The 24,897-nt window shown below is 44.9% G+C and overlaps 1 protein-coding gene across 1 annotated transcript; it reads right to left on the reverse strand.

The window, feature by feature from the left end:
- Positions 1 to 3,327: 3,327 nt before the first annotated feature.
- LOC138974786 (AMP deaminase 2-like) lies at positions 3,328 to 24,120 on the reverse strand. The gene is made up of 11 exons (XM_070347514.1): positions 23,212 to 24,120; positions 19,076 to 19,210; positions 17,674 to 17,736; positions 16,604 to 16,735; positions 15,279 to 15,442; positions 14,823 to 14,949; positions 14,141 to 14,304; positions 12,733 to 12,853; positions 12,318 to 12,491; positions 11,720 to 11,830; positions 3,328 to 10,329 (listed from the first exon to the last, which is right to left on the reverse strand). Exons 1-11 carry the CDS (start codon positions 24,118 to 24,120, stop codon positions 10,138 to 10,140), a joined length of 2,292 nt encoding a protein of 763 aa, XP_070203615.1. The 3' UTR covers positions 3,328 to 10,137.
- Positions 24,121 to 24,897: the final 777 nt, after the last annotated feature.

The raw sequence follows: 24,897 nt of genomic DNA on the forward strand, positions 1-24,897 counted from the left end.
TCTCCATCAACAAGGAGAAATCCTCCATCACCCTATTCACACTGTCGCCAAAGCAGAAAGCCGGAACCATTAGGCTTGGTGGAACTCCTCTGAGAGAGGATGAAGAAGCAACGTACCTTGGTGTCACCTTTGATAGACGGCAGACCTGGAAACCACACATTGCACAGGCAGAGACGAAGGCCCGGCGTAAGCTAGCCATACTCAGGAAGCTGGCAGGTACCACCTGGGGAGCGAACGAGAAGATACTGAAGACAGTATACCAGGGAACAATCAGACCCCACCTCGAGTACGGCTCCACAGCGTGGTCAACCTCAGCCAAGACAAACCTGCAGACCCTTGACCGTGTGCAAAACCAGGCCCTCCGACTCATCACCGGTGCAATGAAATCCACGCCCATCAAGGAAATGGAGAAGCTTACCACCATCCAACCCCTCTGTCAGAGAAGAGAAGCCAAGACTATGGTACAGGCCGAGAAGCTCAAGTGCCTACCCGACCACCCCATGAAGCACAGACTGAGCAACCTCACCAAGAACCGGCTTAAACGGAGCAGTTTTGTACACGAGAGCAAGAGACTTTCTCGACAGTACAGGGAAGTCCTTCCACAGAACACTCTACCCCTGACTCAAGAAGAAGAGGAAACCCCCAAGGCAACAGAGAAACCAGGCATCCAGATCTGCACCAGTGTTCCACATGTTACCTCAGGAGAAGATCAGAATGACACAGCTCGACAGGCACTCACCTTAGCCCTGATCGACGAACAGTATCCAAAAGAGGCGTGGATCCATGTATACACCGATGGATCAGCAACTAACGCCGTGCTCAATGGAGGTGCAGGCATTCTCATCCAGTTCCCTGGGGGACATACAGCTACATCCAGCGTTGCCACTGGCAAACACTGCACAAACTATAAAGCAGAAGCAGAAGCTCTCATGCAGGCCGCCTCCTTCGTTCAGGACTCCGCAGACCCTTGCTACCAAGTTGTCTTCCTCTCGGACGCCCTTTCAGTCCTTCAGGCCCTAGAGAGCGACAAACTCCCACAGCTGGCCAAAGCATTACAGATGGTCAGACAAACCAGAAGAGTTGTCCTCCAGTGGATACCAGCACACTGTGGGATACCAGGAAATGAAAGGGCCGATGAGCTGGCAAAAGAAGGAGCCGTGGAAGACCAACCTGAAAACAGTGTCAGCTTTAGTGAGCAGAAGACAATCATCAAGGCATTGATGAGGCCAAGGACAAACAGAGATGACTACCACACAATGTCCAGAGAGCAGCAAGTCAACCTCATCAGACTGCGTACTGGCCACAACAGGCTCAATGCTCACATGAACCGAAAGTTCAAGCTGGCGCCATCACCAACCTGTGCCTGCGGTCAAGAGGACCAAACAGCGGAACACATCTTACAGCGATGTCCCTTACTAGATGAGGAACGAAAAGAAGTGTGGCCGTCACCAACTCCCTTGCAGACCAAACTATACGGCAGTCGACAGGAGTTGGAGAAAACGACAACATTTATCACCAGTGCTGGACTGATTGTGTAACCTCTGCGAACGCCAAGAAGAAGAAGACTCTACGTCCATGTCACCACTCCCTGTTATCTCCGATGTTCACCTAATAACCTCTGTTACTCTACCTCCATGTCACCACTCCCTGTTATCTCCGATGTTCACCTAATAACCTCTGTTACTCTACCTCCATGTCACGACTCCCTGTTATCTCCGATGTTCACCTTATAACCTCTGTTACTCTACCTCCATGTCACCACTCCCTGTTTTCTCCGATGTTCACCTTATAACCTCTGTTACTCTACCTCCATGTCACGACCCCCTATTTTTCAAAACCCGATTTTCTAGGATTTGTGACGGCCTTAAAAGACGGGCTCCACTGTATCTGAGTTTTGCACCAGTAGAGAAAATACAACTTACATGTCATGTCTGGTGATGTGAAATTTAAACAGTGATGCAATAACAGTAGAGAAAATAGCACTTACATGTCATGTCTGGTGATGTGAAATGTAAACAGTGATGCAATAACAGTAGAGAAAATAGCACTTAAATGTTATGTCTGGTGATGTGAAATGTAAACAGTGATGCAATAACAGTAGAGAAAATAGCACTTAAATGTCATGTCTGGTGATGTGAAATTTAAACAGTGATGCAATAACAGTAGAGAAAATACCACTTAAATGTTATGTCTGGTGATGTGAAATTTAAACAGTGATGCAATAACAGTAGAGAAAATACCACTTAAATGTTATGTCTGGTGATGTGAAATTTAAACAGTGATGCAATAACAGTAGAGAAAATAGCACTTACATGTCATGTCTGGTGAAGTGAAATTTAAACAGTGATGCAATAACAGTAGAGAAAATAGCACTTAAATGTCATGTCTGGTGATGTGAAATTTAAACAGTGATGCAATAACAGTAGAGAAAATAGCACTTAAATGTTATGTCTGGTGATGTGAAATTTAAACAGTGATGCAATAACAGTAGAGAAAATAGCACTTAAATGTTATGTCTGGTGATGTGAAATGTAAACAGTGATGCAATAACAGTGGAGAAAATAGCACTTAAATGTTATGTCTGGTGATGTGAAATTTAAACAGTGATGCAATAACAGTAGAGAAAATAGCACTTAAATGTTATGTCTGGTGATGTGAAATGTAAACAGTGATGCAATAACAGTAGAGAAAATAGTACTTAAATGTTATGTCTGGTGATGTGAAATGTAAACAGTGATGCAATAACAGTAGAGAAAATAGTACTTAAATGTTATGTCTGGTGATGTGAAATGTAAATAGTGATGCAATAACAGTAGAGAAAATAGTACTTAAATGTTATGTCTGGTGATGTGAAATTTAAACAGTGATGCAATAACAGTAGAGAAAATAGTACTTAAATGTTATGTCTGGTGATGGGAAATTTAAACAGTGATGCACTAACAGTAGAGAAAATAGCACTTAAATGTTATGTCTGGTGAAGTGAAATTTAAACAGTGATGCAATAACAGTAGAGAAAATAGCACTTAAATGTTATGTCTGGTGATGTGAAATTTAAACAGTGATGCAAAAACAGTTGGATTCATACCATGTACCACACACATAACCAGAACAAAACAGGGGTTTTGAAAAGTGGCAGCCTGCTGACATGCACAATCTCTCACCAGAATATAAGGCAGTACTTCTTTGTCAAAGCTCTTCTTTTTACATTTAGTCAAGTTTGATTTTTTTTCCCGTTTTCTTTTTTAATTCAGATATTTTCGTGTTTTGCTTCAACTGACAACTTCAGAAAGTCAATGCCACAGAAATCCACGAGAACAAAAATACAAGTAAATGTCAAAATGCTTTTACTGAAATTGAAAAACTGTCCAATGCTCACAGACATTCAGAGAATGGTTACAGCTGGAAACATCTTGGACATTCCCGACATTCCTTACTTTTTACCATCCTGAAGAAGGCAGCGACAGTCTGTCGAAATATTGATAAAGAACGTACCAAACCTGTTCTCTTTTTAATATTCAAATTACTGACATTCCTTTCTTTTTACCATTCTGAAGAAGGCAGCGACAGTCTGTCGAAATATTGATAAAGAACGTACCAAACCTGTTCTCTTTTTATTCAAATTACTGAAACTATTCAGATTACATTTGTCAATTTCAGCAAAGTTTTTAACGATAAAATGCTTGCAGTGTTTTGATCTGTGTCAACTCATGGAACAACCAGAAGCAATGGAAATAAACAAGTCATGATTGATACAGTGAATGCACACCTCTCTGTACAAAAGCCTACACTTGCGGGGCTAGCTAAATGTAGCGCTAAGAATCAAGAAGTCCATCACAGTTTTATCTCAGGGGAATGATCAAAGGCTTCTTTTTCTAAATTCAAATATTCAGTGGATAAAACAATGAAAGGGAAAGCCACAAGAAAACGTCCATATAACGTGTCTTTATAATTCACAGCAACATAGCAATAACACGAAAACAGAAGGATCATTCCGGGCTGTCGCCACAGAGTAAAATACACACACAAATGATACATTACATGTTGCAGACATCTCAGCTACATTTGAACAATCTGATTGGCAGATTTCCTCCATAAACTACAACTGGAAGCAGAATAAGAAAGAGAACGATACAAATATCCCATTGCTGTGAGGCCATTTTAGGCTTTAAATGTAAAAGTCTTTGGTTGACACGTCAATCGTAAACATGTAAGCTAGCAAGGTAATGCCAAATAACTAGAACCATTTGGTAATCAGGATTGTACTTGATGAAACATTTCCATCTTCGAGATACAATGTATCGCCACACAGGATATCTACGTAATTGGGAGGCTCATGATATCTTCTACCAATGATCAACCTTTCTGATACTGTACAACCAAAACCGACATTGAAAAGACCACAGAATGACAACAAGCATCCACAAACAATCAACTATGTGTTGAGATAACAAAGATACATGTCAATTATTATTCTTTAAACATTGTAGGGGGCAAACAATTCTATGAGCACTGATTTTGGATCAAAATGCATTTGACAACATTTGATATGTGCTGATAAATCCTACAATAGATGTATTGCCACACTGTGCAGACATTCATTGCACAGAGATGAGAAGTGGCAGTCATGTGCCCTCTCTCATTGGTTTAGAGCAAGGACAACTTTGGCAGCTAAACCCAAAGGATAAGGTGTAAGTTATGAATGTACACACTTACTAAGTCTTCTCCTCTTGAATGTACAGGAAGGGAAACAAATATATTTAAAAAGTCCATCAGATCACAGGTGAGTTGAGGACCAATTCAAAATTGAGATTTCTTAATTGCTTGCAAAACACAGCACTACAATTAAACTAACCAAAACCTACATGGCAACTGTTCTCTGTGAAAAAAGCTAAATGCTGAAATGCAATTTTGGTCACGTGTCACATACTCAAGAAGCTCAATTGTACAAACATTTCTCTCTCTCTCTCTACTGCAAAGCCCGCCCCAAAATGAAATCATGAAGCTGATTGAAATACAATCATACCGCACACTGTTGACACCACTGTGCTTTTGAGTTCTTTGGCATTTTTATTGACTTTAACCACTGTGTAAAGTATGCATGCTAATGTTAATAATAATAATAATAGTAATACATTCTTCTACACAGATTTCACGATCAGTCTCATGGCGCTTTATAAATACAGTGGACATTAAAATTCAACAAAAAAATGTCAGGCAATTACACTGCACTAGATTAAGATCACAAAGTCTAAATACACAGCACCCACATCAAAACACATATTATGTTAATCAAATGCCAATACACACACTTTTGGAACAAGTGTCAAAATTACACAGAAACAAATGTACATCAAAAACAATTTTACATTGGACAAAAACACGTATGGGACGTACAGTGGTACTCCCGACGAACGACCCCTCCATCAGAGACCCTCTCCCTTCTCAGACCTCATTCTTGCTGACGGATTAGTTTTGCTATATAAATCACCCCCCATGGCCGACTCCCCCCAGAACCCGATTTGCGACCGACTAGTTGTTACAATTTGCGACCTTGTAACGACATTTTCAAATCAAAACCTAACAAACAAGAAGGGCAAAGCCCATACGACTCACATGCTTGACCTAAACCTAGCAATGACATCATACACTAAGAACTGCTTTACACATTTTTCCTACCAAAATACATGTGACCTTGACCCAAGGTCAAGGTCATCCAAGGTCATGCAACACAAAGCTGTTAATTCAAGACATAGGAAGTACAATGGTGCTTATTGGCTCTTTCTACCATGAGATATGGTCACTTTTAGTGGTTCACTACCTTATTTTGGTCACATTTCATAAGGGTCAAAGTGACCTTGACCTTGATCATATGTGACCAAATGTGTCTCATGATGAAAGCATAACATGTGCCCCACATAATTTTTAAGTTTGAAACAGTTATCTTCCATAGTTCAGGGTCAAGGTCACTTCAAAATATGTATACAATCCAACTTTGAAGAGCTCCTGTGACCTTGACCTTGAAGCAAGGTAAACCAAACTGGTATCAAAAGATGGGGCTTACTTTGCCCTATATATCATATATAGGTGAGGTATTCAATCTCAAAAACTTCAGAGAAAATGTGAAAAATGTGAAAAATAGCTGTTTTTTAGGCAACATTTATGGTCCCTGCGACCTTGACCTTGAAGCAAGGTCAAGATGCTATGTATGTTTTTTGGGGCCTTGTCATCATACACCATCTTGCCAAATTTGGTACTGATAGACTGAATAGTGTCCAAGAAATATCCAACGTTAAAGTTTTCCGGACGGACGGACGGACGGACGTCCGGACGTCCGGACGGACGGACGGACGGACGGACGGACGGACGACTCGGGTGAGTACATAGACTCACTTTTGCTTCGCATGTGAGTCAAAAATCGTAACGTTTTGCTTGAATCTCTGAAAAAAGATCGCAAAAATCACTCGGCCGGAAATATAACAGACGATTGACGCGTTTAGGTCTCGATTGCGCATGTCCGGCGTTCACAATTTTACGATCCCAACATGCCCTTTTCTTTGTCCACTTCCTTTTGAAAAATCAACAAACACACGCGCGAGCATCAACGATCTTCTTCTTCGACCATGGCTTCGAACTCTCCTTCAACTTCAAACGCTCAATCGCGCGGAAAGAAGAGGAAAATTTTGACTCTGGAACAGAGGATGGAAGTGGTGAAACGGAGCCGTAAGGGCGAAACGGCAATTTCGATCGCGCGGTCGTTTGAGGTAGGAAAAACTCAGATTCAATCGATCGTCAGCGACCAAGAAAACGTGGTCAATCGATGGGAGACCGGCGAAAATTATGACCGCAAATACTCCAAAGCAAGGAAATGTATTTATGGTGACCTCAACGAACGCGTTTGGAGTTGGTTTTGTGATGCACGTCGACGCAACATACCCATCACAGGAAGACTCATCCAAGAAAAAGCCGTGATGGAGTCAGTGATTCTTGCCATTTTGGACATGACGATTTTACCGCTTCTCTCTGTCACTGACTTTTTCTCTCTCACTGTCTTTTTCTGACCTGACCTTACCCCCCATGTAAGACCCCCCCCCCCCCCCTTTAAGACCTAAATTTGTCAGATTTTGGGAGGTCTTACATGGGGAGTACCACTGTACTTGCTCCTACAGACAAATTGCTACTTGACCTTTAAGCAAGTTTGTACCAGTGCGTGAGACTGATCAAAAACCTCATACTCCGTAGCACCAACAAGGTCAAAGGTCACCGGCTACTACAGCCATTGATATACAGTCAGACTCTCATTCAACTTGGAAGGCCTCTGATACGAAAAACGTTAATCCCCTCACTGCAGTCTCGAAAGCTTTCAGTGTCTCCTACAATCGCTCTTTAAGTATCTCCTGCAAACACTCTTTAAGCGTCTCCTACAAACACTCTTTAAGCATCTCCTACAAACACTCTTTAAGTTTCTCCAACAAACTCTCTTTAAGTTTCTCCTACAAACGCTCTTAAGTTTTTCCTACAAACACTCTTCTTCAAGTTTTTCCGACATATGCTCATGAAGTATCTCCTACTAACACTCTTTAAGTTTCTCCTACACATGATCATTAAGTTTCTCCTACATACGCTGTTGATCTTTAGTGTATTAAAGTTGTAGGATGCTTTATCTGGCATACAGGCCTGAGTGCCAGTCTGTAGAGGTCAACATGATTGCTTTTATCTAAAAAAAAATCTATCTTTAAAGTTTAAAAGAAGGAAAATATAGAATATTATATACATATAAAGGCAGAGACAATATTGTGGTCCGAAGCTGAGACTCTAGAAGCAGCAACAATGATGATCACAGATGGAGGCAGAAACAGCAAACAAACGTAGCCTTGCAAGACAACATCACGTACCACAACATATCTATTAACATGGACAGAAAAAGAGAGAAAAAAAGCTCAGAAAATGTTCTCTCTTTCATTCACATCCAAATTACAAGGCGGCAAAGCTAATATAACACAACAGACATTTCACTTAAGTGCAATTCTCAATGCCAGAACAGTGCACAAAGCTAATATAACACAACAGACTTTTCACTTAAGTGCAATTCTCAATGCCAGAACAGTGCACAAAGCTAATATAACACAACAGACTTTTCACTTTAGTGCAATTCTCAGAACCGGAACAGCGCACAAATCTAATATAAAACCAACAGACATTTCACTTTAGTTCAATTTTCAGAGCTGGAACAGTGCACAAAGCTAATATCACAACAACAGACATGTTACTTTAGTTCAATTTTACGAGCCGAAAAAGTGTACAAAATACATTTATGGCTATACACAGTAACGGGAAGCCCTAGAACGCCTCCAGTCAACAGTCACTCCATGCTCTCAGGTACTGGACAAAACCATCATTCACCTGAACTAACTAACGGCTGATACTGCACAAAACCATCATTCACCTGAACTAACTAACGGCTGATACTGCACAAAACCATCATTCACCTGAACTAACTAACGGCTGATACTGCACAAAACCATCATTCACCTGAACTAACTAACGGCTGATACTCATCCAGGCCAGATCCGATTGTGAAAAGTGAAAGAAAGGAAAATATGGGCAAGGGGAAGTGTGGGGTTTGTATGTCTGCACTTTGTGAACGTGACTTAGTCGTCTCACTCATGGCAGTGACGGCTGCTCAAACCAGACACTTTCACCAAACCGTTGCAGAATCCCGACTTTGCTACCTGACACTTTCACCAAACCGTTGCAGAATCCCGACTTTGCTACCTGACACTTTCACCAAACCGTTGCAGAATCCCGACTTTGCTACCTGACACTCATCTGTACACTTCAAACTCATCTTTGGATCATTATACCTGTTGGGGTAATAAGTGCACCAACTGTGTTTGAGTCAAGTATTACCTGGTCTCTAGGTGAGTGTTTGAGTCAAGTATTACCTGGTCTCTAGGTGAGTGTTTGAGTCAAGTATTACCTGGTCTCTAGGTGAGTGTTTGAGTCAAGTATTACCTGGTCTCTAGGTGAGTGTTTGAGTCAAGTCTTACCTGGTCTCTAGGTGAGTGTTTGAGTCAAGTCTTACCTGGTCTCTAGGTGAGTGTTTGAGTCAAGTATTACCTGGTCTCCAGGTGAGGCTTTCTAAGCAAGAACGTAACCCTGACCAGCACAACGCTGCATCTCAATCTTTTAATCAACACACAGTATCCTGTCAATGTTCATAATCACCAATCATCTTCTTTCATATTCAGTAACCAAACCCTTTCGTTCATCAACACACACAGTCCTGTTCATAATCACCACTCATCGTCTTTCATATTCAGTAACCAAACTCTTTCGTTCATCAACACACACAGTCCTGTTCATAATCACCACTCATCGTCTTTCATATTCAGTAACCAAACTCTTTCGTTCATCAACACACACAGTCCTGTTCATAATCACCACTCATCGTCTTTCATATTCAGTAACCAAACTCTTTCGTTCATCAACACACACAGTCCTGTTCATAATCACCACTCATCGTCTTTCATATTCAGTAACCAAACCCTTTCGTTCATCAACACACAGTGATCCTGTTCATAATCACAATGTCATCTTCTTTCACATTCATATGGTCAATAAAATGAACAGCTATATATTTCTTCTCAGCATCATTCTTTGCTGATATGGACCAAAGAGACTTTCATCATTCGAAGGTCATTCAAAACTGAAGGTCATGATGGTAACCATGCAAAGCATTGCAAGTGTGACCTTCCTCAGCGCTTAATCCACTAAGGCTCAAGATCATTGAGCTCTTGGAGTTAGTGCGGCTGTGCCTACTGACCCTGCACATTTCTGCAGGTCAAGGTCACTCAGCTCAGGTCAACCCTCCCTTTCAACAAGTGAAGGTTGACTGGAAAAAAATGACCTTGCTTAATGGTCATATAGGCAACATCAACCTTCAAGGTCATATTGGAAAATTAAACTGGCTCAAGGTCATATTGACAAAATCAACCTTTTCAAGGTCATATTGGCAAAACCAACCTTTACAAGGTCATATTGGCAAAATCAACCCTTTCAAGGTCATATCGGAGAATTGACCTTGCTCAAAGACACCCATGATGATGACCTTTCCTTCTCTTTCCCTCGGAGCAGAGTTTAGGTGAAAGCGACCTTGGTTCCCTTGCGCTCCTGGTCGTAGGACTTTGCTCCGCGGCAGATGGTTCTCATCTCGTCGACCAGCGTGTCGTAGCGGTACGCGATGCGGATGCCGGGCACGTTGGTGCGGCTGATGTCATTGCCCGCCACACCTTCCTTGGTGTAGGCCGGACCCAGCCAGTGCTGCTTCATCTGGGGAACACACACACACACAGCCGTCACTTGCCAGGCTGATATCATTGCCCGCCACACCTTCCTTGGTGTAGGCCGGACCCAGCCAGTGCTGCTTCATCTGGGGAACACACACACACACAGCCGTCACTTGCCAGGCTGATATCATTGCCCGCCACACCTTCCTTGGTGTAGGCCGGACCCAGCCAGTGCTGCTTCATCTGGGGAACACACACACACACACAGCCGTCACTTGCCAGGCTGATATCATTGCCCGCCACACCTTCCTTGGTGTAGGCCGGACCCAGCCAGTGCTGCTTCATCTGGGGAACACACACACACACAGCCGTCACTTGCCAGGCTGATATCATTGCCCGCCACACCTTCCTTGGTGTAGGCCGGACCCAGCCAGTGCTGCTTCATCTGGGGAACACACACACACACACAGCCGTCACTTGCCAGGCTGATGTCATTGCCCGCCACACCTTCCTTGGTGTAGGCCGGACCCAGCCAGTGCTGCATCTGGGGAACACACACACACACAGCCGTCACTTGCCAGGCTGATATCATTGCCCGCCACACCTTCCTTGGTGTAGGCCGGACCCAGCCAGTGCTGCTTCATCTGGGGAACACACACACACACAGCCGTCACTTGCCAGGCTGATATCATTGCCCGCCACACCTTCCTTGGTGTAGGCCGGACCCAGCCAGTGCTGCTTCATCTGGGGAACACACACACACGTACAGCCGTCACTTGCCAGGCTGATAGACAGAAGGATCCCCCCCCCCTCCCTGCTTCATCTAGGTGTGACAGGGGAGGCTACCGCTCCTTTCACAGCAGACTCTGCACCCGAGTTGTTGGCCTTTAAGTCAACACCGGTGGATTGTGGAATTCTGTTTGTGATGGGGTCTGGTGGTTTCCGATTGTCTGTATGTTCATGGAAACCTTCGGGTTTGCATAAGTTTTTACAGGTCTAAGAAATTTAAGCCCTAACATTTTCAATCCTGTTTGATTGCACTTCGCCTCCCGAGATGATCGTAGTGTTACGGCACTCGGTTACATGGGGAACACACACACAGAGCCGTCACTTGCCAGGATGATACACAGAAGGACCCCCTCCCCCCACCCCTTACACACAGTCTCCCCCACTCCTATACCCCCTTTCAAGACACAACATGGTAGTGGTCCTTTTTTGTGTGTGTTCATGTTAGTGTGTGTGTGTTGCTGTTTTTTTGTTGGGGGGGGGGGGGTGGGGGGTCTTCGCTTTATTGTTCTTGGAAAATGAAATCAGGAAAATTAGGGCTGCTCTCCCTGGGGTCTCTCTTTATGAACGAAGCAAAACATTTCATATACATTATATTAATCACTTTTGGTCGACTTAGACCCTTTCTGCGGGAGTGAGCCACGTACCTCATGGGGGAAGCCGCTCTGCAGCACGCTGTTACGGGCGATCTCACACATGTCACACGTGGAGAGCTTCAACACCTGGGCCGCGATACTGTATTCCTCCATCAGGGGCTCCTGTAACACACAGGGCAGTGGTCAGTCCAGTGTCACAGTGGTCAGTACAGTGTGTCACAGTGGTCAGTACAGGCATGTCATAGCATTTAGTTTAACCGTGTCATAGCATTGAGCACAGTCATGTCATAGCACAGTAACAGTTTTACGTGCATTTAGTCATCAGCTTCATGATATGTTCTGTGTTTGCAGAGAATACTGAAAATGAATTTAAAATGAGTGTGCATACCAATTTTTGTCGGGATATATTTTGCATGGTCTATATTCTGACGTTTGCCTGTGCCGTGCCGTGTGTGTGTGTGTGTGTGTGTGTGTGTGTGTGTGTGTGTGTGTGTGTGTGTGTGTGTGTGTGTGTGTGTGTGTGTGTGTGTGTGTGTGTGTGTGTGTGTGTGAGTGCGTGTGTGTGTGTGTGTTTGTGTGTGAACTGATTTGTCAGAGCTTTGGAGGTCTTAAAGAATAGTGTCCACTGTATGCAGGTGAACAAAGTGACCTTGGTGAAGTGGAACTGCAGCGGGTCGTCGGTGGAGAGGGAGACGTTGAGGCCGCGGTTGAAGTACTCCAGGAGGGGGTTGCGGTGGTAGTTAAGGAAGAGAGAGTTGTTGCTGAGCGGCGACATGGCGATCCCGATCTGAGCCAGGTAGTACAGGTACTGCAGCACTGGCACCTGCACATAGTTCACACAGGTGAGTCTGAGTCAGGTAGTACAGGTAATGAAACATAGTTCACACAGGTGAGTATATACACCTGAGCCAGGTAATGCAGGTACTGCAGCGGGTCTAAAGAATAAGGATCAGGATCATATAGTCCTTTGAGGTGTATGTGCGTGAGTGTGTGTAATCATGTGCAAGAATGTTTGAGCGTGTGTGTGCATGCATGTGTGTTTGTATGTGTGTAAATGGACTGACCTTTCTCAACATGAGGCCATGCGCAATGCTCTCAGACAGCATGAAGGCGGTGACCAGGTGTGTGGCTGACCCGGCCTCCCCGCAATGTGGCCGCAGGACAAACGTGCTCAGCCCTCTCTCCCTGAACATCAACACAGACAACACAGTCAAACATCAGTCTCGGCCCTCTCTCCCTGAACATCAACACAGACAACACAGTCAAACATCAGTCTCAGCCCTCTCTCCCTGAACATCAACACAGACAACACAGTCAAACATCAGTCTCGGCGAGGTTTCACTGCACTTTATCAATTGAAAACCACATTTATTGGCCCTGTTTTCTCTGCTTTTCTGTTCATAACCTCCGCAAATTTACCTCCATTTAAGACCTGTTTTTCTCCGATGTTCTTCGGTCTGAAAGAGGGTTTTCACTGTAGTACATTGAAACTACCCTGTTGAGACCTAAACATAACACCTGAGAAAATCAAGCCTTAAAAAGGAGGGAGTCTTTAAACAGGGTCTTAAAAGGGAGGGGACTCTGTAGGTCAGGTAGAAAGAAGAAAAGGGGTGACACCTTGCATGCAGACAGAATAGCGACAGGTGACATTACTTGCCAGCTAGAAAGAAGAAAAGGGGTGACACCTTGCAAGCAGACAGACAAGCGACAGGTGACATTACCTGCCAGCTAGAAAGAAGAAAAGGGGTGACACCTTGCAAGCAGACAGAATAGCGACAGGTGACAGTACCCGCCAGCTAGAAAGAAGAAAAGGGGTGACACCTTGCAAGCAGACAGACAAGCGACAGGTGACAGTACCTGCCAGCTAGAAAGAAGAAAAGGGGTGACACCTTGCAAGCAGACAGACAAGCGACAGGTGACAGTACCTGCCAGCTAGAAAGAAGAAAAGGGGTGACACCTTGCAAGCAGACAGACAAGCGACAGGTGACAGTACCCGCCAGCTAGAAAGAAGAAAAGGGGTGACACCTTGCAAGCAGACAGACAAGCGACAGGTGACATTACCTGCCAGCTAGAAAGAAGAAAAGGGGTGACACCTTGCAAGCAGACAGAATAGCGACAGATGTGACATTACCTGCCAGCTAGAAAGAAGAAAAGGGGTGACACCTTGCATGCAGACAGAATAGCGACAGATGTGACATTACCTGCCAGCTAGAAAGAAGAAAAGGGGTGACACCTTGCAAGCAGACAGAATAGCGACAGATGTGACAGTACCTGCCAGCTAGAAAGAAGAAAAGGGGTGACACCTTGCAAGCAGACAGAATAGCGACAGATGTGACATTACCTGCCAGCTAGAAAGAAGAAAAGGGGTGACACCTTGCATGCAGACAGAATAGCGACAGATGTGACATTACCTGCCAGCTAGAAAGAAGAAAAGGGGTGACACCTTGCATGCAGACAGACAGGTGACAGTACCTGCGGAAGTGGTTGAGCACGACCATGTTGGCAAAGGTGTAGTAGAGGTAGTAGGAATAGGGCGGGTTCTCCTCGTTGCACCAGTCGGCCGGCAGCGGGGTGTCTCTGTCGAACACGATGTGCTCCGGCTTGGACTCGTCATCCACCGAGTCAAAGCCTGTCACCTGGAGACCCAGACACAGTCAGGTGATCATAATAATGATAATAATACTTTTCAGTAAGTACTGGTGTCACATGACTGATGTGAAACAGTTGATTGGCTTATGGCAATGCGCTTAAAACTGTTAGTGCACACTTGGAGGGTACGTGCTAACAGTTCTAGACAGTTTATTCATCAGCACATTGCCTTGCCTAGCCTGTGCCCCTTCTGTCGATTTGAGAAGATTCTTCTCATCCTCCTTGTTATTGAAATGTAGTTTATCTTCTCCACAATTACCATATGATGCTTGACCCTTAATTTTCCGCGGCTAAAAGAAGTGTTTTTCTGACAGATTTAATGCGCCTGTGCCACAGTGCTGCCTCTTCTTTCGATTTGAGAAGATTCTTCTCATCCGCATGTAGCTTATCGTCTCCACATTACCAAACCCTGATGCTTGACCCTAATATTCCCTGCGGCTAAAAGCAGACGTGTTTTTTTTCTGACAGAAAAGTCCAGTTCCACTATACTGCACGCGGCACTCACGTGCTGGAGGAAGGCGTGGAGCTCTGGGTGCGAGCGCGGGTCCTTGGTCACCTCGAACAGCGGCTGGAAGATGTTGACCAGGATGTCGTTGAAACACGTCACCAGCTTGTTGTTCTTGAACACGTCACTGAAACACAACAACCCCTTCTCAACCACACAGCGCATTGAAACACAATAACCGTTCTCAACCACACAGCACATTGAAACACAACAACCGTTCTCAACCACACTGCACATTTTAACACAACAACCGTTCTCAACCTCACAGCACATTTTAACACAACAATCGTTCTCAATCACACGGCATATTGAAACACAACAATCGTTCTCAACCACACAGCATATACTATAGAGTAACGTGTATGATCAAAGCGGTGTGTGTACTGACTAGAGCCGGGGCATCTGGATCATCCTATCCTCATTATTATTCATGATCAAAGCGGTGTGTGTACTGACTAGAGCCGGGGCATCTGGATCATCCAGCGCACGTTGTCAGAGTAGACCTTGTGCTTGATGGCCCACTGGGCCAGCTTGTCCCACTCGTCGATGGAGCGGCCGTAGATGGACAGTCGGAACTCGGCGTTCTGGTACTTGCTCTCCTCCAGGTCCTCAATCACCTCCTGTGGGGGAAGACAAGGTCAGGTAACAGTCAGGTACAGTAGGTAGGTATGTGCGATGTCAGGTACGGTAGGTATGTGAGATGTTAGGTCTGGTAGGTATGTGCAATTAAAATGACATCCCCTATTACTTCCATTAGAGGGGAAAAAGGTCAGGTAACAGTCAGGTTTGGTTAAGGTATGTGCTTTTAAAATCACATCCCATATCACTTCCAGCGGGAGGGGGGGAGGTGGAGAGAGAGAAAAGGTCAGAACAATGTAATTAGGTATGGTAGGTATATAATGTGCGATAAAAATCACATCCTCAACCACTTCCAGTAGAGGGGAGACATGGTCAGGCAACTGTCAGGTATGGTTGGTATGTGCAATTAAAATCATACCTATCACTTCCAGTGGGGGGGGAGGGGGGGGGGGGAGGGGGGGGGGCGTGGAGAGAGAAAAGGTCAGGCAACAATTAGGTATGGTAAGTGATAATGTGCAAAGTAAGGTATGGTAGGAATGTGCGATGTAAGGTATGATAGGTGTATGCAATTAAAATCACATCACCCATCACTTCCAGTGCAGGGGAGACAAGCAACAGTCCGGTATGGTAGAAATGTGCAATGTAAGGTATAGTTTTTCATTTTCATTTTATTTACTTATCCCAATGCTGTGAAATTCAGGTGGCTTCCTCCCAGTGGAAAGCTAGCAGCAACTAGAGTTGCACTACCCAGGAGTAATCAGCCACCTGCACTAATGGCAGAATGACAGGTTTTTACGTGCCACTGTGGTGACACAGGGGTGGGACATGGATTATAGTGTCTCTGCACGAGTCTGCACATAGAGTTGACCTGGGAGATTGGAAAAATCTCCACTCTTAACCCACCAGGCGGCAGAGACCGGGATTCGAACTCACGACCTCCCGATTAAGAGGCCGATATCTTACCACCCTGCGAGTGCACCTGTCTGGAGAGTTACTTTTCCTTAATAAAATAAGGGGGAAAACAAAACTTGACTAAATGTTTGAACAAGAAGGCTTAGTTTATGATAGACAATACGAAACATTCACAATTATGTCAACCTAATGGTCAGATTCCTTGAAGAGATGAAGAAAGATGGAGAGATATGACTTGCTTGATACTTAAGATGGAGGTGGAAAAGTCGCAGAATAAAAGAGGAGTTTACCTTCATGATTTGGGCAAAGTATTTGCCCCCGATGTAGTTGTCAGTCTTGATGAAAATCTCTCTCAGCCGACTTTCTCCGATGGGGTTGTACTTGGCGTTGAACTTGTCAAAACGGTGAAACGTGTTGCGATCCTGAAACAAAACATTCAGAGTCCTATTGCTTACTGGAATTTAATCAGTCTGCGACAATTAGTCGCATCAGCACAAAAGCAGTCAAACTAAATTGTAAGTGTTTCAAACAACCTCTAGTTATCATATATACAGGTCTCAAATATGATCATCTTTGTTCATATTGTACAGAACAGTTTTGACTCATCGTCTCAGATCTGGTCGGGATTTTAAATAAGAAAAGAAATTGTATGGGTTCCCTGGTCTGCTGGTCAGATGTGAGCCCAATAGAAATTGTAAGGGTTCCCTGGTCTGCTGGTCAGATGTGAGCCCAATAGAAATGGTAAGGGTTCCCTGGTCTGCTGGTCAGATGTGAGCCCAATAGAAATGGTAAGGGTTCCCTGGTCTGCTGGTCAGATGTGAGCCCAATAGAAATTGTAAGGGTTCCCTGGTCTGCTGGTCAGATGTGAGCCCAATAGAAATGGTAAGGGTTCCCTGGTCTGCTGGTCAGATGTGAGATGGTGGGCCCAATAGAAATGGTATGGGTTCCCTGGTCTGCTGGTCAGATCTGAGACGGTGGGCCCAATAGAAATGGTATGGGTTCCCTGGTCTGCTGGTCAGATGTGAGATGGTGGGCCCAATAGAAATGGTATGGGTTCCCTGGTCTGCTGGTCAGATGTGAGCCCAATAGAAATTGTATGGGTTCCCTGGTCTGCTGGTCAGATGTGAGCCCAATAGAAATTGTAAGGGTTCCCTGGTCTGCTGGTCAGATGTGAGCCCAATAGAAATGGTAAGGGTTCCCTGGTCTGCTGGTCAGATGTGAGATGGTGAGCCCAATAGTTAACACGGGAAGGAGTGTGCATTTACATAATTCACTGTAAGTCAATAATCAGTCAATAATATCAACAATATCAATACACTGTAAGTCAATAATATCAACAATATCAATAAAGTCAACTCACAGCATGAACATCCAGCATATCAACGTTGAGGTCGTAGGCCGTCAGGTTCAGACTCTCAAACACCTGTGTACACACAACACAAGTGTTAAGCTTAGACAACAACATCAGCATGTCCACGTTGGGGTCGTAGGCCGTCAGGTTGAGGCTCTCAAACACCTGAGTACACACAACACAAGTGTTAAGCTTAGACAAGAACATCCAGCATGTCAACGTTGAGGTCGTAGGCCGTCAGGTTCAGACTCTCAAACACCTGTGTACACACAACACAAGTGTTAAGCTTAGACAACAACATCAGCATGTCCACGTTGAGGTCGTAGGCCGTCAGGTTGAGGCTCTCAAACACATGTGTACACACAACACAAGTGTTAAGCTTAGACAACAACATCAGCAAGGCATTTCAACACAAAGTAAAGAACCACCACTGACCCTCCTCTCCACCTCCAGCAACTCATTTCAATGCAGAGTACAGGATCAGTCCTCCCCCCCCCCTCCCCCCAAAAAAGACTCCCTCCCCTGTAAGATTGTTCTTTCCAGACTTTTTGCATATCTCCACATACATGTCCCAAATAGGTTAGTTACCTGCGAGGTTTTGTGAAGGTCAATGAGCAACGACAATGGTTGTATGAAGGTCATTGAGCAACGACAATGATTGTGTGAAGGTGATTGAGCAACGACAATGGTTGTGTGAAGGTCAATGAGCAACGACAATGGTTGTGTGAAGGTGATTGAGCAACAACAATGGTTGTGTGAAGGTCAATGAGCAACGACAATGGTTGTGTGAAGGTCAATGAGCAACGACAATGGTTGTGTGAAGGTGATTGAGCAACAACAATGGTTGTGTGAAGGTCAATGAGCAACGACAATGGTTGTGTGAAGATCAATGAGCAACGACAATGGTTGTGTGAAGGTCAATGAGCAACGACAATGGTTGTGTGAAGGTCAATGAGCAACGACAATAGTTGTGTGCAGGTCATTAAGCAACGACAATGGTTGTGTGAAGGTCATTGAGCAACGACAATAGTTGTGTGAAGGTCAATGAGCACCGACAATGGTTTTGTGAAGGTCACTGAGCAATGACAATGGTTGTGTGTAGGTCATATTGAGCAACGACAATGGTTGTGTGAAGGTCATTGAGCAACGACAATGGTTGTGTGAAGATCAATGAGCAACAACAATGGTTGTGTGAAGGTCATTGAGCAACGACAATGGTTGTGTGAAGATCAATGAGCAACGACAATGGTTGTGTGAAGGTCAATGAGCAACGACAATGGTTGTGTGAAGGTCAATGAGCAACGACAATGGTTGTGTGAAGGTCAATGAGCAACGACAATGGTTGTGTGAAGGTCAATGAGCAACGACAATGGTTGTGTGAAGGTCATTGAGCGATGGTCACTCCCCTTACCTCGTGCAGTGACATCTCGCTGCCGTCTCTGGTCCTACACACCTTGTCGTCTTTGCACGCTTTCATCATCTTCTTGATGAAACGCAGCAGGTGTTTCTGATTCATGCAGGACGAGGCGTGCACGTGAGTGTCAACCTGCAAGGAATCATCAATATTAATAATAATAATGATCATATTAATCATCATCATCATCATCATAATAATCATATGACGCAAATGAATCGGTACAGTACGTTCAATGCGCCGCAGAATACAGTGATATTATAACTGCCCATTGGTCGCGAGAGAACACCTCCAATGAAAGGTTGTTGTTGTTTGTTGTTTGTTCACTTAACGCCCAGCCGACCACGAAGGGCCATATCAGGGCGGTGCTGCTTTGACATTTAACGTGCGCCACACACAAGACAGAAGTCGCAGCACAGGCTTCATGTCTCACCCAGTCACATTATTCTGACACCGGACCAACCAGTCCTAGCACTAACCCCATAATGCCAGACGCCAGGCGGAGCAGCCACTAGATTGCCAATCTTAAAGTCTTAGGTATGACCCGGCCGGGGTTCGAACCCACGACCTCCCGATCACGGGGCGGACGCCTTACTACTAGGCCAACCGTGCCGGTCCAATGAAAGGTCAAGATGTCTGTTGTCTCTTGTTTAATAAGCCTGTCACGACAGACTGTCTGCAATGCAGGGACACTGTGTAACTGAAAAACTAAAACACCTCCACACACAAATGTAAAGCAAGTTGTGTCAGTATCACACAAACCTCTCCATGCTTTTTGCTGCATGCTCTGCATACACTGTGCTGGCTGACCACGGCATAAAAACAAAGCTTTTTGTGTGTGCTTGTTTATCATTCCTCCAATCTCTACATGAATATCTTGTACAGTGGAATCGGACTTTTAAGACGCAACTTTTTTCTTGTTCACGCTCTGTTCATAGGGTCTGTATATGTGCCTCCATTTTTAGACTCGCTCCTTTATAGGACCTGCATGTTGTTGTTTTATCAGATTTGTTGCAGTCTTAAAAGGGGGTTCCACTGTATCTCAATCTGTCAACAAAGACGTTCACTCAGTTACCACTGTGCAAAGTGTACATTTCAACAAAGTGCTCTCGAAATAAAAACTTCAAAAGACAAGCAGCAACAAAATACAACCCAGTGCACTAGCAGACAAAAACAAATTGATGTCATTCATTTGTAACACAATCCCCCCCCCCCCCCCCAAAAAAAAAGAAAAAAAAAAGAAGAAAGCTGAATTCACACAAAAACTAGATATTCCTTTGTCCCAAAATATTTTCAGAAAATGATATGGCTTATTTTCTACATGAACTTCTAGGTTTTGCCTCAAGTTCTCTTTGCTACAACATTTTCCGGAAACAAAAAAGGAGCTATCACAAAAAAAGAAGGTGCCAATTAAAGCTGTCTTCTATATCATTGCAACCACACATAAAAACAAGGCCGGACTTAATATTAGCAAACAAGTAACAAGGCTGATATCAACGCACATTTGCAATGTGTGTCCACATCAATGGAAATAGAAAAGAACAAGTCGTGTCATAGCAATATATATTAAAACAATTAGTCAATCTGAAACTAAAAATACTGACATTCAGAACTTGATAAGGAATCAAACGCAATTAGTTTTAAATCGGTTGAAGAAAACTTGATTTTAACGACAACTTTAATGAGCAAACTAATGAATTATTTTTTAAGCTGCTGAGCTAAAATGCAACCCCATGGTGCGGACTACGCAAAAAAAGTTTGCCCACAGATTCAATGAATTTGCTTAAAAAAATGAGAAAAAAAAGCTTGGGATATTTAATTTGGAAGAACTTGCATGCACAGTTTCTTATAGATCTGTCAGGTAGTTTACTAGAAATCGCTGCGCGCACACACACACACACACACACACACACACACACACACACACACACACACACACTCACACACACAAATTGTCTTGGTAAGGGCAACAAGTGGCGAGCGCTTTGATGTTGATGGAGTCCATTTGGTAGGAGGATTGCATGTGTTACATTATGTACTTTGTCCAATTGTTATTTTTACAATTATAAAACAGCATAGAAGTTTGCTCCCTTTGGTTGTCTGTTGTTGTTTGGCTTCTATATCATGTAAAGGTTATTGTTCCAGATTTATGTTTTAACAAGAAGAGCAAACGCTCGATCGAGTCACTTTCGCAGTTCTGAATATTATGACCTTGAAAAAGGTCAAAGGTCACCAAAGCAGACGTCAAAGTGTAGAGGTCACTGGGAGTCACGTTCACATAAAATTTGAGCCCGGTCACTTTTATAGTTTCCGAGAAAAGCCCAACGTTAAGTTGTGTGTTGCCGAACAGAAAAGGCTAGTTATCTCCCTTGTTTTTCTGATAACGTTCGTAAAAGGCTACAGATGTAAATACTTTGATGTAAAGAATAATCCTACAAAGTTTCAATCACATCCGATGAACTTTGTCAAAGATATAAAATGTCTAATTTTTCCTTTGACGCTGACCTGTGACCTTGAAAAAGGTCAAAGGTCAACGAAACCATCGTTAAAGTGTGGAGGTCATTGGAGGTCACGACTAAACAAAATATGAGCCCGATCGCTTTGATAGTTTCCGAGAAAAGTCCAACGTTAAGGTGGTGTCTACGGACGGCCGGCCGGACGGCCGGCCCGCCGGCCGGACAGACTAACACTGACCGATTACATAGAGTCACTTTTTCTCAAGTGACTCAAAAATGGCGATACATGCACACACGCACACACACGCACACACACAGAACCATCACCCTTGCCTCGATTCGCAGTCTATCTGATAAACATTCAGTCAAAACTTAAATTGACAGAATGTAGAAGCAAGGAATGCACAACCAGCTCAGTACAGAAAAACTAAACCAAGCATGCAACAGCAACAACTGAGGAACAATGATGTTAACACACAAACAGCGAAAAACAATGCAACTGCAAGGCACGCTTCTTCTAATCTAAACAATTCTCGTTATCATCTCACATCTGCATGGGGGACTGAAAAGTGTCATGAATCCTGAACAATTTTAAGGGGGGGGGGAGGGGGGGAGGGGGGGGAGGGGGGAGGGGGGAAGGGGGGGAGGGGGGAGGGGGGGAGGGGGGGAAGGGTCGGGGGGCTCCCAGACGCCGAAGGATTTGTATCATTAAAATAAAAAAAAAGTCACCACAGACATTACGAATCAGGATTACCGGCATATACTGGAAGAATCCCACCCATGGATGTGGCCAGCCCTGTACATGAGATAATGACCCCATGCCTCGATCCACTGAGACACATACCTACAGTCAACAGCCAGGCTGCTTCCTGGGTAGAGTTGGTACTTGCATGTGTATGAATAAGCTTTGCTGATGAACAATCGTAAAAGGTAAAGGTAAATGTATTCCCATTGGACGGGCGCTGTGGCGGGGTGGTAAGACGTCGGTCTCTTAATCGGAAGGTCGAGGGTTCGAATCCCGGCCACGGCCGCCTGGTGGGTTAAGTGTGGATATTTTTCCGATCTCCCAGGTCAACTTATGTGCAGACCTGCTGGTGGCTTATCCCCCTTCGTGTGTACACGCAAGCACAAGATCAAGTGCGCACCGAATCGATCCTGTAATCCATGTCAGAGTTCGGTGGGTTATAGAAACACGAAAATACCCAGCATGCTTCCTCCGAAAGCGGAATATGGCTGCCTTAATGGCTGGGTAAAAACGGTCACCATACACGTAAAATTCCACTCATGCAAAAACACGAGTGTACGTGGGAGTTTCAGCCCATGAACGCAGAAGAAGAAGAAGTAAAGGTATTCCCATTACAGAACCCCCCTAAGACCTCCAGTGATCTGAGAAATTCAGGTCTTAACAAGGAGGGAGTCTTAACATGGGGGTACATTTACAGAGGCTATGAACAGAAAGTCTTGAATGAGGGTGTTCCACTGTACCATATTATTTGATCGTAGGGAAGCAAGATGTTGGAGATGTGAACTGTTATGAGGGTGGTGCCCAACTCCTCTCCCTTCACCTTCCCCAGCCTCAAATAGGTTCGGGTACCCTATTCCAGCTGGGTGGAATGGAGAATGCTCAGAAAAATCAGGTATTTGTATTGGCCCTGAATGGGGGTCGATCCCACCCACCAGCGTGAGAGGTAAGCTGTCCAACACTGAACCACAACGCCACTCTGGCTGTCCAACACTGAACCACAACGCCACTCTGGCTGTCCAACACTGACCCACAACGCCACTCTGGCTGTCCAACACTGACCCACAACGCCACTCTGGCTGTCCAACACTGACCCACAACGCCACTCTGGCTGTCCAACACTGACCCACAACGCCACTCTGGCTGTCCAACACTGACCCACAACGCCACTCTGGCTGTCCAACACTGACCCACAACGCCACTCTGGCTCTCCAACACTGAACCACAACGCCACTCTGGCTCTCCAACACTGAACCACAACGCCACTCTGGCTCTCCAACACTGAACCACAACGCCACTCTGGCTGTCCAACACTGACCCACAACGCCACTCTGGCTGTCCAACACTGACCCACAACGCCACTCTGGCTGTCCAACACTGACCCACAACGCCACTCTGGCTGTCCAACACTGACCCACAACGCCACTCTGGCTGTCCAACACTGACCCACAACGCCACTCTGGCTGTCCAACACTGACCCACAACGCCACTCTGGCTGTCCAACACTGACCCACAACGCCACTCTGGCTGTCCAACACTGACCCACAACGCCACTCTGGCTGTCCAACACTGACCCACAACGCCACTCTGGCTGTCCAACACTGACCCACAACGCCACTCTGGCTGTCCAACACTGACCCACAACGCCACTCTGGCTGTCCAACACTGACCCACAACGCCACTCTGGCTGTCCAACACTGACCCACAACGCCACTCTGGCTCTCCAACACTGACCCACAACGCCACTCTGGCTCTCCAACACTTACAGCGTCGGTTACAATTTCTCTTCGTACTTCTTCTTCTTCTTCAGCGTTCCAGAATTGTCTGGTTACGTGTGAGCTCATTTGCCCATTTGGGATCCCCACACTATACTCTGAGAGCATAGTCAGCTTCACTCCGCTTTCGTTGAGTAGGCATGCTGGGTATTTTCGTGTTTCCATAACCCACCGAACTCCGACATGGATTACAGGATCTTTTCCGTGCGCACTTGGTCTTGTGCTTGCATGTACACACGAAGGGGGTTAAGTCACTAGCAGGTCTGCACATAAGTTGACCTGGGAGATCGGAAACATCTCCACTCTTAACCCACCAGGCGGCAGCGACCGGGATTCGAACTCACAACCTGCCGATTAGGAGGCCGACGTCTTACCACCACACCACTGCGCCTGTCTTCGTACAAAAAGTCCCACCCTGTACAGAAAAAAGTTGGTTAGCTGTTCACTGTTGGTATGAGACTAAGTGGAAAACTGTGTTGTTCCTCGACACATATGACAATAGGTCAGTTGGAACTGAATTCAAAATATATATCCGTCAACATTTCCTGGCCGAAAACAATTGCTTTGTCAGAAGACATCCTACATGTTAAAGCTATCGGAAGTTTGCTGGGCCTGGGGCCAAAGCAATAAAACTATTGGAAGTTTGATGGGCCTGGGGCCAAAGCAATAAAACTATTGGAAGTTTGATGGGCCTGGGGCCAAAGCAATGAAACTATCGGACGTTTGATGGGCCTGGGGCCAAAGCAATGAAACTATCGGACGTTTGATGGGCCTTGGGCCAAAGCAATGAAACAATCGAGAAGTTTGATGGGCCTGGGGCCAAAGCAATGAAACTATTGGATGTTT

Source organism: Littorina saxatilis, linkage group LG8 (assembly GCF_037325665.1).
Source record: "Littorina saxatilis isolate snail1 linkage group LG8, US_GU_Lsax_2.0, whole genome shotgun sequence".
Classification (NCBI taxonomy): Eukaryota; Metazoa; Mollusca; class Gastropoda; order Littorinimorpha; family Littorinidae; genus Littorina; species Littorina saxatilis.

Coding starts and splice junctions, on each gene's coding strand:
- LOC138974786 (XM_070347514.1), bottom strand. CDS start 24,120: ATGAGCTCACACGTAACCAGACAATTCTGGAACGCTGAAGAAGAAGAA. Junction 17,737..19,075: donor GCGAGATGTCACTGCACGAG/GTAAGGGGAGTG, acceptor GTGTGTACACAG/GTGTTTGAGAGTCTGAACCT. Junction 12,492..12,732: donor ATGGCCTCATGTTGAGAAAG/GTCAGTCCATTT, acceptor AACTATGTGCAG/GTGCCAGTGCTGCAGTACCT.